Genomic DNA, 16,504 nt, shown 5'->3' with positions numbered 1-16,504 from the left:
TAAGGGAATTAGGGATGAAACCCAGAAATTGTATTTGCTTACCAATTGGGTCATGAACTCAAAAAAGTTAGGGTACAGCCATTTCATATACTATGGGTCATCTGTTCACGGCTAGTGTGAATTATGGTTATCAGTGTTTGTTCGCTGTTATCAGGAAATTACTGTATCTTTTGGGTGTGTCTGGGAGCCTTTTGGGCCTACGTTGAAAATAAATGGAAATCATGTCAATGAGCCTTTTGCGTTTTTCAGGGTTCTGCAGTCTCACATTGCACCCGTTTGCGAGCATCAACATACAGCTGACACAACACAACAAAAATCAGAGCTCATATCCAGCAACAGTTTTTAATTTTCTCCGTTTTAATCCTCGAATGTACAAGACAGCAGCAGACATTTACAACAGACAAAGTTAAATATGCGGTTATGGTGGTTGTTTCCAATAGATTTGTTTCTCAGGGTACAACAAATCTTTAATAAATTACATTAAATAAACCGACAAATAATGGCTATGGACTGGAACACAGCCACCCAGATGGCACGGCAGCATTTTCATGATTGGCGCAAATCAGGGATAACAGGAGATCTGTAAACTGCCAGTCCGGCAGGGTAAAAACAGTACTGTACCACTGGCAAATATGTACATCTTGACGTTCCTCTCAGGACTGCACCCACAACCACACCGTAGGTGCCATCCCGCTAGGGAGGTTATTTTTATTTTATTATCTCTGCACAGTCACGTGTCTACGCGGAGGTGACGTATCAAAGGCAGGCATTACCAGACTAATTTCCCGAGTCTTGCTGAGTTCTGGCCAGTTTTGCTCTAGCCCTTCAGCTAGCCAGAACCACCTCCTGCCTGTCAATCACCTGCCACCCGTGCTGAGCGGGGCTCCGCCTCCGAACCCCACCCCCACCCATAGCCCTTCCTGAGCTACGCAGACCACCCCCCTGGCACAGTACACAAAATACAGTTTCACACTGCACGCTGGACCACTTCAGTCTTTATTATATAATCGTATGAACCATTATTTTTTTTTTTTTAAAGATTTTATTTAGGATTTTATTGTTTCTTTTTTTTTGGCTTTTATTTTTTAACTGCTTGAGGCCAAAGACAGGGGCGTATTGGCACTCTGTATCTCTGCTACAGGCTGGGAGCAGGAGAGGGAGTTTTGGTGGTGGTGGGGGGAAGGGGGGGGGCATTGCCCTGGATCGTATTCTCCCAGTTTACTGTACAGACCCCCCCCTCTCTGGCCCTTTACTCCCAGATACAACACGCTATACCTCTACACGGACAGCCTGGGTCGGGCCATGGGGGGTGGGTGGGAGGGGAGGGGGGGGTCACCCGTGGACAGGTGAGGGCTGAACACTGTTACACCATCAACTGGACTAGAACATGCACGTTTCAAACTACGCTGGAATTCAAGCTACAAAGGGACACGTCGGACGCTTGGTGGATATGTGGCGGCTTTTTACATTATTATTTTTTTTTATCTCTTCCCTTTTTTCTTATTGATTATTAGAGGACTTGTATCACAGCTATGGTCTTTTCGAAAGTGGTTGTGTTGCTGTTGCGTATTGCGGAGGGTTGCGTGAGGGCGCCCGGACGAGGAGCTGAGCAGGGGCTGCGCATGCAGGCGTGGGTAGCGGAAGGGGGTGGTGGGGGGGGGGCGGGCGGCTAGCCGGGGCAGCCGGCTGGGCGCGGCAGGAGACTCTGAGAGGGGCGGGGGTGGTGGTGGTTGGGGGAGAGGGGGGTGTGATAATGGGGCACACATAGTGAGATTTGAAGGGGGTAGGGGGCGTGGGTTTGAGTCCTTTAGCTCTGCACCGTTAACCTCTGCTCTGTCAGCGACGCCTGGTGCGCCACCGTTTTGTTCTCGTGCGAACGCAGCTTGGACACCACGTCCAGGAACGCCAGGCCCTGGACCTCCTTGTGGAGAGGCTCTGCGGAGACGAGACACACACAGCCGCCGTGAGGACCGGGTTCGCTTAATGAGCCCAACCAAAAAAAACCTTACACCAACGAGACAGACAGGAAGTCAAAGTATTCCCCAAACTCTAACCTTTCTTTGTCCCCTTGGAGAACAGCCCAGATTCAACACATTTAGCCCAGGCTAAATTTGTCACACTCTGGCACAGTTGTTTGTGCTGTCTATTCTTTGGGAATGCATCATAAATGTTCTAGGAACTATAAACAGAACATTTATGGAGCAGAGGAAACTTTTTGTAGGGCAGAGTGGGCCAACCCTACACAGGTTTCAGAGCAATGTTCTTCAACTTCAGCCCAAGTAAGATGTAACCCAGATGGGTTTCACAGATCTCCACTTCTCCACAGGAGAAAAGGGAAGTGGGTCAAATGCCATAATGAAATTCAAGTGTGTATTCATAGCATCAGATGACGTCAAGCCACCGCTGGTGTGACGAGTAATCACAGACAAATAAACCTGACTGGCCAGTGCTAGGCTCTTTTTACGGCACAGCGAATCCCCTCGCTCTCTGCGTTTGACTCTGCCCCTTACCCGAGCCCATGACTGCGCAGATGAGGATCATGGAGTTGTATTTGATCTCAGGAGCGCTCCTCTCGTCGGACAGCAGCTTGTGAAGGACCTGCACCAGGCTGGCGCTCACAAAGTCCTTTTCCGCCATGCCTGCATAATATGTGGCACACATACATACATACGCAGTAAACCATACAAGCTCACGCACAGCTTCAACATTTAGACAGAATTTTCCCATACAATGACCCTGCACCTTCACTCCTCAAAACATTTCAGATGCAGTACACCTAGATGGTCTTAGAAGACCATGTGTCCTGCCGCTTGGCTAAGAAGTCAATATGCTTCTACATAGTAACTTCCAGCTCACAACTAGCTGTATTAAAGTGCCGATGCAGCCACACCCTGATGGGTGAGATCATCAGGATATGAAGGCGAACAGCACACCGTGTGTGTGGGGGTGTGTACTGAACCCACTGTGTGAACCAGATTTCCGACGCCGCGTTCCCCTTGTACACACATTTCCCCAGGTAAGAGGGCTACATTTATAGTCAGCGAGACTGAAGCCAGGGGGACTGACTGCGGCAGTCACTGAGCCCTCGCTGTTAATCAGCCTGCCAGCGAAGTCACACGCTCGCTAACGCAAGCCCCGCTCGGGCAGGGTGAGAGCAGGCTGCCGGGGCCACAGAGACTCCCGCACGGCACACCGCACGTCCCCACAACCACAGCAGCGGGGAGCGGCCGCAGAGTCAGCCTACCTGCCTCCTTTTAGCTTAGCGGGTTCTGCGCGACGGAGCGGCCTGCGGCCAGCTCTGAGCCTCACCCAGATTCAGCGCGGCGATCAGCCCCAGAGCCACCAGGGCTTCGTTCTGCATGATCATGTGCTCGCTGGTCGCCATGGTTACCAAGTGCTTCACTCCGCTGCACTGGATGACCGTCCTGACGACATCCTGGAGCAGATGTGAGAGAGAGAGAGAGAGAGAGGGAGAGAGAGAGAGAGAGGAGTGAGAGAGAGAGAGAGAGAGAGAGAGAGAGAGAGAGAGAGAGAGAGAGAGAGAGAGAGAGAGAGAGGGAGTGAGAGGAGAGAGAGACGGCGACCTGACATTCACGCGGGTCATGTGGTAGAGTGGTTCTGATCAGGGACTGAATTAAACGGTGAATAACCCTGTCAAATGTCAAAGCTTTTCAAAACAGCAAAAAAAAAGAGACGGCTAATGTCAGGGTCCGACACTGTTCCTTAGCAGCTGCCCGTATCCAGGGAAACTTAACCTCTCACAAATTACCCTACAATCTTCGACACCGTGAGTCATGTTCTATATCCGTGACAGACATCACTGACAATTTCACACTGCTGCAAGACGGTGCATTTTGATAGGAAATTCTTTGGTTGGATTTAAGTTCATTGCACTGCCCTACAAGAGAACTTGCAAATTATTTTCCAGTGAACAGCACTTCCAAGAAACAGATAATGCTGCTAACGTCACCATGTTTAAAAAAAACCCCCAAAACAAACACAAGCACTTTCTTAGGAAAGAAACTTTCTGATTTATGTACGCGTCCTGTTCTAATTCGCATTTAGGCCCGAAGTATTTGCGAATCTCGGGTACATTCTGAAAGAGAAGCAGGACCGCGGCAGCTGAGAATAAACCGTAAAACAGGACGACGGCGTCTCGACCGCAACACATTAATCACGGCCCAGCGGAGCCGGGCCCAGAACCCCGCAGTCTGACAGCTCCGAGCGGCAGTAACGGAGCCAGGCGTGCCTTTTTTTAAGGGCACGCCAAATTATGAGGACCAGTCTGGAGTTCATAATTATACATTTATTTTATATGGCACTTTTCAAGAACCCACAGGCACTTTACTACATTACCCAGAAGCACACGTGACAGCAAGTACAGGTGAACACAATGGGGTAAACGATACACTGAGATGTTAACAGACAGCAGGTAGCGATGCAACGATGGGGGTGGAAGGAGGTTTCGGGAGGGGGGACCCAGGGTAAGGAGGAGTGTTTGATTCTTGACTAAAAGATGGGGGTGGTTCAGCATTATGGGTAGCACAGACTTCAGAAGGATGACTTCTAAAAAATACACAGCATGGATGTGTTTTACATTACATTGTGTGACAAATTATACAAGATAACTAATATATGATCACATCTAAAGAGAGTGTCCCCAAAAGAAAGTTGTTTCACACACGTCGGCAGACTGTGACCAAAAACAATTTCTCATAAACTGAAAGATGCTAAGGCGTAGAGCAAGGGCGGTTTTTCATAAAGTTACTCTCCTGTGCAATGAGATGACCGTATAAAGGAGATACAGATTGATGTTGAACTGCAGGAGGAATACATAAAAGTTATAATAAGGCACTGGTTAGTGTGAAGAATTGTAGAATAGGACAAAACAGAACAGAATACAACAGACTAGGATGAAAGTGTATCCATGGTGATAATAAGGTAGGCCAACAAATCATGTGACGCGAGTCAATGCGGGGAGCAGTGTCCAGTCCGCTGTGGTCAGTACGCAGGAGTGGGGGACCCACCTTTGATTTGCTGTGCCGGATGAGAGCGGACAGCAGTCTGTTGGACTCCCCCATCACTCCAGCGTGGTCTTTGGCCTCGCACCACTCCACCAGCCTCTCCACCAGCTTCTGATTGGTCCCCAGCTGGTCAGCAGCATCGGCTACTCAACGACACAAAGGCCAGAGGTCAGAGAAGGGGGGGGGGTTGAGTCATCAGGCACTGAGAAGTGACTTCTTGATATGCAATACAGTCAAGGTTCACTCTCCTTTGTGAGTGGGACGGTGGAGCTGGGAGAGAGGGAGGGGGAGAGCATGTGTGTGTGTTGGTGTACCCGGTCCTCCCACCCAAAACTCAGGGTGAGATATAACATCACCCTCGTACACTACGGGCAGCAATTTGACAATCGCACATTACTGCCACCATGGTGGGGGTCTGTCTAAAATAAACAAACTAATGAACAAATAATAACCACTAATCCTGCTTACTCTTGCATTAATATACTGGTGGGGCAGGCCAATTTACCACTTCAGATTTGGCTAAATAAGCAGTCGTTCACATGAGAGGTTTGTGGTAACCTCAGAGAGTTCTGAATAGGTCAGTTAATCCCAGCGAGTTTCCAGTCTAACACCACAGCTTCCTTGAGCCGTTATGCGAAGGTCTACTGTACACATCTTCTAGCAAGTGCACAGCAGACCTGGCAACACAGCAGCCCTCAGATCTGCCTGGCCTAGTGACCCTTGAAGAAGAGGAGTGTACAGTGGGCCACACACGATGTCAGCAGACACAGCGGTCACAATCATATTGTAGGCCACTTTATAAATGACACGACGATGGCAGGTTTTCCCCTGTTGCGGTCACTTCTGCTCATGACAGTTTCCAGTCATCAGTCACAGTGAAGACATGCACTGTAATTAGAAGCTGAGGCAGTGGCTGGCTGGGGGCTGGCGGGTAGGGTTGCCACATTTAGAATTTTTTTAAACAGGGTAACGTGCAGAGCTGGAAGCTTAACCGCAAACAAGCTGCGGAGCCGTCAGAACCGATGCCAGACTGGAAGGGGCGCTCTCGGACCTGTACAAATAATTAGAAAACCGGACCGTTCCAGTCATAAAACTGGGTACCTGGCAACCCAGCTGACGGGATGTCATAAGACTGAGGCTGTGAAGCAGGTGGGTGCCATTACGGGCTTCCGAAGGCAGCTGTTCCTGGTGCCACCATTTTAATCCTCCACTGGTAATTAACACATACATGCCCTCTGTGCATTCCCGCTATACCATGCCTGCAGTGGCGCGGTGATGCGGGGCATTGTGGGAAGGCCTCCTTCCTGCATCTGGCCCCCTGAGGGACGAGGAGGAGCTGCTCTTATTATGCCAGGCTGACCCGAGTCCCAGGAACAACACAAAGAGAAAAGAACAGCGTTTGCATTATTTGTTAGCACCGACACATCCCGGGGAATTCATACAGTGCCTGAAGTCTAGAATCTCACTTTTTTTTTTTGTCATTAAAAAAAGGTTTATGGCCAGAGAGGGAGTATTCAAGGCTCTTCTCGGCAAAAGTGTTTCTCTAATATCAGCAGTAAAAAAGGGGGCTGGCGTGGGTGATGGGAAAGCCAGGGGGGAGGGGGGGGGGTCTGGTGGGGCCGCACCGCGTGAGCTCACCGTTTGGCACAGTCGCAGTAGCCACCTCGCGGCTGCTCTGGGTGCTGACAGAAACCAAACAGCAGGAGGCAGAAATCTGACCGAATTGCCCCCCTTAAGACCCTTGTATTTTCATAAATATTCAGCATGGAGGCTGTGCTCACCGCAGGTACAGTGCGTACAGGCTTTGAAGGCCGGTGTCTATCTAGCACAAGCCTGAGGGACCTAACGGTGGACGGCAGCGGTGGGTACTAGGAGGTTGCTAACGGATACGCTCCGACAGCCGCGTTAGCGAAGCCTGAGGAGGCAGAAGGGCAGGAGGGTTGTGGGAGATCACCAGAGCTCCTGAATGGGGTGCCAAACACAGCCTGCTGGCTGTGACACACAGACAGACCGGGACCCGACTGACAGGAACTTCTGCTCAGACACAGGCTCAGAGTCAGTCAACATTTCTCCTTAACTTTGACTAACAATTAAAAGCAATGATTATTTTTTTCCTTCACAAACACAGCTTGATTAGTTCAGCTATCACCAAAACTAAACCTGATTAAACCATACTGAGTTTGTGAAGAGAAACGTGAAGCGCGTGCATTTACTTGTAAGTTAAAGTTCAGGACAAATGTTGTTTGAATACAGGCCACAGCCTTTAAACAGTCATTAGTCTTTTCTACAGTAAATATTCTCTCTCTGTAAGTGCACAGGATTGACTGTACAGGGAGTATCATCGCTGCATAATAGCAGGAAGCTGGCTGTTCTGACTGAGAAGCCCACCCTCCCTCCACCAAAACAATGTCCGCTAGCTGCATGCTAACTCCATGCTACAGTAAGCACGCTCAGGCACTCGTCACAGGCAGCTCGCTGCACTGCTGTTTGTAAAGGAGCTCAGGAGGAAACAGAAGAGGTGGGGAGGCAGAGCTCACAGCACCGACGCTGCAGACGACTGAACACCTAAAATGGAGGCCGAGTCCGAGTGCTTCTCCGCGTATGTGTGCACATGATGTAGTGGAAGTGCCTAATGTAGACACGCTCTATCTGGTGTTCGAACACTTCTATGGTAATGGCATCCATGGCTATAAAGCGTGTGAATGAGCTGTGGCAGTGAAATGTCCGTGGCTAAGAGGCCAGAGCATTAACTTATTTGCCACCACTAATGGAGGTAATGCCAAAGTGCATACACAGTCTAGAGCTTTATTAACACTAATAGCTAATCTAGACGTAATGCTAATGACTAGAAAATAGATTCATCGTTACTGTACTCATTGTATTGCCATGCTGTGATCCATATTCATTAAAGCTAAACTGGAATACATTAGATTTCATTTGGCAGAATACGATAGGATTGACATGATTGAATGCGATTGATTTATCTGAATAAGCAAGCTGACAGTTACGCCCAGGCACATTCAGTCTCTGGAAAGTACAGCAGCGCGCTCTCAGTGCTCAGAGAAGCAGTCTATGCCTCCGGCACATTCAGAAGACATCTGGCATCTGCTGTCAGTGTGCGGCTGGTACAGTAAGTGTAGTTAATTCAGTTATGGTAATGTGTGTGTGCGTGTGTTTGTGTGTGTGTGTGTGTGTGTGTGTGTGCATGTGTGTGTCTGCCTGTGTGTGTGTGTGTGTGTGCATGCCTGTGTGTGTGTGTGTGTCTGCCTGTGTGTGTGTGTGTGCATGCCTGTGTGTGTGTGTGAGTGCATGTGTGTGTCTGCGTGTGTGTGTGTGCATGTGTGTGTGTGTGAGTGCATGTGTGTGTCTGCCTGTGTGTGTGTGTGTGTTGTGCATGGTCTGTGTGTGTGTGTGTGTGCTGCCTGGTGTGTGTGTGTGTGCTGCTGTGTGTGTGTGTGTGTGTGCATGCCTGGGTGCATGAGTGCGCCTCGCTGCCTCTTAAATAACAGCACAGATACCACACAAGCTAATGGCTTCCCCGACAAGACAGCGTTTAAGCAGTCACCACAAAAACAAAATGTTTCCCGTCCATAATTTTTCACCCTACAGTCTGGAGAAAATAGAAAAATAAAATAATAGACTCGAGTGCAGGTCTTTTCCTCCCACAGTCAAGCATTCCTACTGGTTTAAATTTGCACCTGCTCTCAACCTGGTTTGGGTGCAAAGCTTTTATAACAAAATGACATTTGATAACTCGATGCTGACAACCACTTTTAGACTGACAGAGCCAAAAAAAAGTGGGCACAAACAATCAACCGTCTGTGGGCTTAGTCAGGCGGCTCATTCGAACACGCTCATTCTGAATGCTAATAGTAAATAACTGCAGTATCAAAACAAAAAACCAGCAGCCTGTTTCCTGTGTCATTAAATGATTAGTAATGGAGTACTACGAGCCAAACTCAGGCTGTGTGGCGTATACATACATATATATAAGATAATGTAGGTTTGTAAAAGAATGCAAAGGCTTTTTTAACCCGCAGCCAGGTCTGGGACAGCCGCAGCTCAAAATGGCCGGGCTACAGCAGCGCCCACCTTGCGTGTCGATCAGCATCCGTAGCGTCCCCAGCAGCTTGAACTGCACGGGCGGCATCTCCGACTTGAGGAACTTCAGCACCACGTCCGACACGCCGGCAGCCAGCATCTTGGACTTGTTCACCACTGAGGGGGGAGAGTTCAGCGGCCGCAGCGAGGCGGGAGGGCAGGGAGAGCAGCGTGTTCAGCAAGGCCTCACCGTGGTGCAGCCTCCAGCCTAACACTTCCTGTCATACCTGAGCGTGCCATTCTGCACAGTATAATACAATACGGACTGCTGCCTTGGCAAGTTCTGATTCAAAACCATTTTCTCTCACTTGACATTCATACTACCTGTGTGAGTCGTGTAGCTGGATTTCTAAATTAACCAGCATGACATTATACTGGATTTTGTTTGCTCATTTGAAGTGCTCAACTCTACAAACTCAAAAGGTTAAGTAAAGGTCTTTCAGGGGCTGAAAATGAAGGTAAATGCATTGGAACTACACCAGTTCTAATTGTACTTTATCATTAGCATGCGCTTGGCCTCTGTTTCAGACGTGGGCGTGTCAGAGCCAGGGGGGAGGAGTTTACCGGGGATGGCCAGGTTCCTCAGGGCGCTGAGGGCGGCGTGCTGAACGGTGACGTTGCCCTCGTCCACGTGTCTGTCCAGCAGGTCCAGCAGCTTCTGCACGATGCCCGTGTCCACCATGTGGATGCAGTTCCCGTCTGAGACGCACACGTCACGCACACACACACACACACACACACTCATTAACATAATGATATTAACTGCACTTCTGCATAAAGACATGCATCCTGCCATAAGGACCCATCTTCTTCGCTGACCACAAACCCTGTAATTTTCCTCTGCTCAGAAGACGGAACACTACGAAGGTCAGACTACCAATTAAGCTGAAGGCACCGCACGAAAAATACAGTCATCAGGGAACGTGACTAACGATGCCGCAACGCTGCTCTATTTCCCAGATTCAGCGTACTCAGAGACGTAGCTAATTTCATCCGCAGGAAGTGATCGGCAACGCGTGCGGCGTGGAGCCAAAGCAGTAATGCGCTTTAATCAGGGTAAAAAGACGTGAGGAAAAGCCAGCTCTCCGGTATTCCAATCTCAATTTGGCTCCAGGATTTGCAGCACCGAAGCAGATTCTGAGGGCTGTCCGGAGCACGCGCATTACGTGCTGCGGCCACCAGGGGGCCCACCTCATAATCTTGCGGTTATGTTTTTCAGTACTGCAGGACCAGAATACATTCTGCCCTCTACAACCTGTACATCAGCTTAGCCCGACCCAGATTCAACCATTATGTGATAAAATCTGTGTCTGTTCCAGAATACACACACCGAGGGAAGCAACTTCAATGCTGTGCATTCCGACCCTTCTTGACAAAATCACCACATCGGTCTTGCAGATATACAAACACCACATACTGAAAAACAAGTCCATAATATTAGTGTGTCAAAAGCTTTACAAAGCTTATTTACTGTTTTAAAAGTAAATAAGCAGAGCAGTAGAAGCAACTGTTCCATTCCAATAACAGTTATCATGCAAGGCCGTGAGCCTGACTCCTTGCAATGTTACATCCAAAATCATTGTGATCCAATGAGCCCAAAAGATAAGCAGACACTTCTGGAATGCGGATAATGCCTTATGAATGGATGAACCCCACAGGCCTCCCACCTCATTGGTTCACACAGTCACTTAACCATGCAACATGTCTGTTGGTTAAAAATAAATGAGTAAAGCAGCTGGCCAATCGGAGGCACTGCTGCAATGAGGAAACGTAACACTGGGGGAGGGGGGTGGCCTACCATTGCGAGCGAAGTTAGCGATAGCCAGCGCTCCTGCTAGCTGCAGCTGATGGTTGTGGGACGGGACCCAGGAGAGCACCCTCTGGAACACGCTGCCCTTGCCCCCTTCAAACAGCTTCTGCATGGACTCATCTGGGACAGCAGGGAGAGACAGTGAGCATCACAGCTCATACATACTGACATCCCATCACATCAGCCAGAGATAAAGAACACACACATGCACACACGCACGCACCGCCAGCCTCTCCCCCCACGCACACACACACACACACATGCACACACGCACGCACCGCCAGCCTCTCCCCCCGCGCGCACACACACACACACGCACACACACACACATACACGCATGCACACACACAGCCAGCCTCCCTCCCACACACACACACATGCAACCCCCCTACACACACACACACACACACACACACACACACACACACACACACACGCATGCACACACACAGCCAGCCTCCCTCCCGCACACACGCACACACACACATGCAACCCCACTACACACACACACAAGCACACCCACCCCACCCCCACACACAACACAAGGACTCTCGCTGAAAGGACAGAAACACTACCCTCCCATATTGCCTTAGATTATTCAATCCACTTCACTGCATGTCACAAACGTTTTGCAGATCAACTGAATTCACAAAGACAGTGCATTACAGTCCACATTTCTTAAAATCTAAATTTCATAAAGATGCGGCAGAAAAGATTGCACCACGCTGGCTTTCTGAGTAAACTCATCAGTGAAGCGCTGCGCTGTTGGGCACTAATTTTGACCGTGAATGAACTGCCCTTCATTGGTTCAGGAGGGTGTAGACGAGCGTGCACCCTTCAGAACTCGCTCCTGCAGCTCTTTTCGCTAACTCCAGAGAGGTGGCGGATCTCTGCGCTGGTAAACAACCCTTCCCTAGGCAACACCGCGGCATCCCAGGTGCACAATCAACATAGACCTAGAGCTACAGTGAGCAGGCTAACACCCGATAACTCAAAAAAGACAAACGCAGCTAAGAAAACAGCTACATATTAAAACCGGGCACAAAAGTACAGCTCACAGTAAGCAAAAAAAAAAACTAACAAATGGGGTACAAATTCACTGGAGGGGAAGCACCAGCCAGTGCCCCCATTTTCATTGACGCAATGAACACATTTCCAATGCCCTAATCAACCATGAACAAACACTTCTATTCAACATCTCTGGTTCCTTTTAGTTTTCTTGCCAGGTTAAGCAGCTCATTAAGAAAATTACTAAAAAAAAGAGGACGTGACTGGCTGTCTAATACATGTACAGGCACAGTAATGTTCAGACTGCCTAACGCCGCCATTTGCAAGTACTGACATGACAAATTGGCAAAATGTCTGGAATCTTTATTCCACCGCCTTCATGTATATTTAAAACACAGAGAGCCGTTATGAATGCTGTTCAGGAGAGATATAGTCCCATAGTGCACACACATCACAAGGCAAGTCACTCACACAAAACTAAGGAGAAGCAGCGCTGGTCAGTCCATTGTAAATCGCCTCCGAATTCTATTAACGCGCTCTTACGGATTCAGCCCAGTGAAATATTCATAGTTTATGAAAAATTCATGGAGCCGTTCTCCCAGGCTAGGCTCCCGAAGCCCATATACACACAGATATCAGAGCGAGGCTGAACTGACACACAGAAACTCATCCCTGCCTCCTCGCCCATGTGCAGCTCTAAGAGACGCCATGCCAACGCTCAGTCACTATCCCGCTGCCGGGGGGGGGGCTAGCTTTCCAGCGCTAATGTCGCTGGGTTAAAAATATACACACATGATTGGCACACGGCATTTAAAGAAAAAAGCGTGCAACATAAAATGTATTATGAATACAAGTTAGCCAGCTAATTTTTGTGTCCGTTAGCCGTTCACTTTTAACTCTAATCAAAATGAATCGGGCCAATCTTTCAGTGTGCAGGCTGGTGCATGTGACACAGCTCAGTGTGCAAGCCCACAACACAGCTGGCTTTACGAATAACACCTCATAAGGCGAAGAATGACCAAAGACGTCTAGGAATTCCCATTCTGCTTCTGTGAGTTGTGACAGCATTTGACGAAGAGTGGCCTTTTTCAGGCAGCTTCCCATTGGCTGTAAAGGAATAGAGTCGTGTAGTTATTCCACAGCATGGTGTATGTGCTTACCTCCAAGCAGCAGCAGTACCATGAGGTCTGAGGCGGTCTTGAGCTCAGAAATGTCCTCCTCCCGCTCCCCGTCCACCGTCTGGGCCACCACGTCCAGGAGGCACTCCACCAGCCCGGCCTCCACCAGCTGCAGCTTAATCACGTCTGGAATGGCAACAGATAGCGGCGGTCACCGCACGGAAACCGCTGACCGCACGGAACCATGCTGACCGCACGGAACCATGCTGACCGCACAAAATCATGCTGACCGCACGGAACCACGCTGACCGTACACAACCACGCTGACCGTACACAACCACGCTAAACGCACAAAATCATGCTGACCGCACGGAACCATGCTGACCGCACAGAACCATGCTCATCGCACGGAACCACACTGACCGCACGGAACCACACTGACCGCACGGAACCATGCAGACTCCCCGGAACCACACTGACCGCACGGAACCACGCTGATCATACACAACCACGCTGACCGCACAAAATCATGCTGACCGCACGGAACCATGCTGACCGCAGGGCTCCACACTGACTGAACAGAACCGCACTGACCACAAAGGACCATACAGATCGCACAGAATCACTGACCACATGGAAGAGACCGTCACCAACATGGACACAGGCACAGTACTATCCGTTTTACAGTCCACAAGGCTCCTCTACAAAATTGCAGACCAGACCTCCGAGGCTCTGTTCACTGTGTGTGTCTTATGTACTTATAGAGACAACTACACTTTGTATCCTCTATGACAGCATTTTTATGCAAGTTGCTGTGGATAAGAGCTAGGCGGCAGAATGACTGTGCTGTTATGTAATGTTATCAGAGAGCATTCAGCCCATCATTCTTCAGCTTCCAGCAGTGAGCCCAGAGGGTGCTGGCCAGGGAAAGCATTTTCCGGGGCACTGATACGGAACACAGTAAACAGGGGGACGCGTTGGTGTGAGTGGGGCTTTTACGGCTGCCCAAAATGGCCCGTTGTAATGGACTCCTGAGTGCACCCCTCTGTTCCCTGCTCTGTGCTGTGAGATTCACACAAAGCCTGTTCCTGAAGCTGGGATTGGAGTCTGGGGTTGTACGCGTGCCGGCACCCGGCCGCTTCCGAGGGGGGAGGGGGAGGGCCCCCCCAGGGCGCTCGCGACCCATGTGAGGGCGGGCGGGCGGGCGGGCGGGCGAGCGAGCGGGGGCCCTCTCGCACAGCAGCCAAAGTAGGACGTTGTCTTGGAGACCGGTTGGTACGGGAGAAACGGCTGTGCCCGGAATGACAATAACACGCCTTCCTCCTTTTCATCCGGCAACCGCCACGCAGCGGCTCGCAATTTCACACCGAAGCCAGGGAAGAAACAGGGCTTAAAAGAACGGCAGGAAATCCTTTTTTTACTTCCATCAAAGCTTTTCCATCTCGCTTCGGGGAGGAGTGCGGCTCAGGTGAGGCGGTAAGCAAAAGGAAGGAACAAAAGAACTGTCAGGACTGAACAGCTATGTGCTAGTCTGATTTAAAAAAGAAAGAAAAAGAAAAACCAAATGGGACTAAAATCAGTGGAAACCAAGGAGAATAAAACATCTGGAGACTGAAAGGAGGCATACTGTACAACCAGCAAAGGGAGGTTCTGTAGTCGGATACAGAGCGCTCTATAGGCCAAGATGAATACACACTGCAACAGAAATCAGAAACGACGAGAAGAGAAGCACTGAAAAAGCAGGACAGTATCTACGGGATATCCACTGCTATTCTCCACATAACTGTGTTTAACCGTGTGACCTAAATACCCAGTCAAGACACGGTTTTACTGAAGAAACTGGTCATCTGGAAGCCTTCGGTTAGGATGCAAAAGACAAGAATAAGCCAGAGGGAAGCTTACTGTGGGAGAGGATTAAATCCTGCTGTCCACAACCCAACAAACGAGGAGACGGAACCTCCGTACATCTCTCCCTTAAACATGCCATGTTTAAAGAAATGGATGGTCAAGAAGTAACAAGACTATGAGTCAGAATGGACAGCTCCAATAGTGATGTCGAACTACAGATGTCTAACCTATACAGCATGGAAATCGAAGAGGTCAATAGTTAGTGCGCTGCATAAAAAACTGTCCAGAGAATAAAAGGCCTGGGGAGCATTAATCAGGCTCAGAGATGGTGAGGAGCCCGGATGTGTACGGAACGCACACTGCCGCTTATAATCAGAGCAGCTGTTTGGCTCTCGTCCATCGGTGATGCCTGATTGGCTCTGAACACTGGATGGCAAACTGAGACCCTCACCTCCCACCGCCCTTAAAACAAAAGCTTGACTGGCCCTGAGTTGTCATGCCAGAGCTAGATCACATCCTTTGCCTACCATTTATCTCCTAAACCTCTGAAATTGAGGTTTTTTGGAATGTTTTTTCAAAATTCTCAGTTAGTGTTCTAGAACTCCATTGCTTTAAATTACCAGGAGTGATTTCCACATCGGCATTAGAATGTTCAGTTCACAACATTCTAATCACATACACAATATTACTAAAAAGTATCTGGACTCCCCTTGATCTGCAGCTGTTTTTCATGGTTTGGGCTAGGCCCGTTACGGTAGATCCAGTGAAGGCTAAAGTTAATGCTACAGCATACAATCAAATCCCTGCAGTAATGCTCCAACATCAAGCATAAAGCCTTCCCAGAAGAGTGGAGGTCGTTAGGGCAGCGAAGGGTGGACCAACTCCATGTTAATGCCCATAATTTTGGATGAGATGTTGGATGTCAGGTGTCCACATACTTTTGGCCATGTAGAGTGTATTTGTGATCTTATACCTTAAAAGAGTTAACCATGATCACCCATGGGTAGCTGTGGTCCTGGCCTGGTTTAGAGACCTGCCCACAGAGTATCAGTCTCCCACACCTGCCCCTTTCAGGAGAGTGTCATGTGATCGAGGGTCCTCATGACTACGGTACACTCTGGAGGCAGGACTTGCGGGGACGGGATGTTTGGGGAGTTTGGGGAGTCTCTCAGCTGCTCCGTGGTCCAGAGACCGCAGCGTAAAGCCCCGGCGTCTCCAGGGTGTCCGGTATCGAGCGCGCTAACAGGTGCCTCTGAGAAACCGCAGCCCCCGATCGCTTGAGCTTTCAGCTCCGATGAATCCCGGCGACGGCGGCTGGCAGGACAGCTGGGGGGGGAGCTGAGCGAGGAAGTGGGTCAGAGTGAGCGGAGGCGGCAGGCTGGGGGACAGGGTCAGGAATCCTCCAGGCCCCAGTCCCCATTTCACCCTTTAAAAAGCAACACACTAATGACCTTGTTCCACTCAAACAACCCACCAACTGTATTTAACACTAATCAAATACAATCCAGCAGGCCGGACAAAGGGGCCGCTGGCACCATTTGAACAGTGTTTGCTGAGACATTGGGGTGTGGACTGCTGACATACCCTTTGCACCA

General features: G+C 49.6%; 1 protein-coding gene across 3 annotated transcripts in view; it reads right to left on the bottom strand.

Annotated features, from left to right (window-relative positions):
• Nucleotides 1-334: 334 nt before the first annotated feature.
• Nucleotides 335-16,504, bottom strand: part of rap1gds1 (RAP1, GTP-GDP dissociation stimulator 1) — a 44,343-nt gene continuing 28,173 nt past the window's right edge. For all 3 annotated transcript variants that reach the window (XM_064343487.1, XM_064343488.1, XM_064343489.1), the window contains 8 exons: nt 13,104-13,247; nt 10,924-11,055; nt 9,690-9,824; nt 9,117-9,242; nt 5,028-5,167; nt 3,310-3,436; nt 2,511-2,639; nt 335-1,935 (listed from right to left, as the gene is read on the bottom strand). In XM_064343487.1, coding sequence (XP_064199557.1) covers nt 1,808-1,935; nt 2,511-2,639; nt 3,310-3,436; nt 5,028-5,167; nt 9,117-9,242; nt 9,690-9,824; nt 10,924-11,055; nt 13,104-13,247 — 1,061 coding nt within the window. In that variant the 3' untranslated portion in view covers nt 335-1,807. The remainder of the gene's footprint in view (nt 1,936-2,510; nt 2,640-3,309; nt 3,437-5,027; nt 5,168-9,116; nt 9,243-9,689; nt 9,825-10,923; nt 11,056-13,103; nt 13,248-16,504) is intronic.

Source organism: Anguilla rostrata, chromosome 7 (assembly GCF_018555375.3).
Source record: "Anguilla rostrata isolate EN2019 chromosome 7, ASM1855537v3, whole genome shotgun sequence".
NCBI lineage: Eukaryota > Metazoa > Chordata > Actinopteri > Anguilliformes > Anguillidae > Anguilla > Anguilla rostrata.
This window is presented reverse-complemented; position numbering and strand designations above follow the sequence as displayed.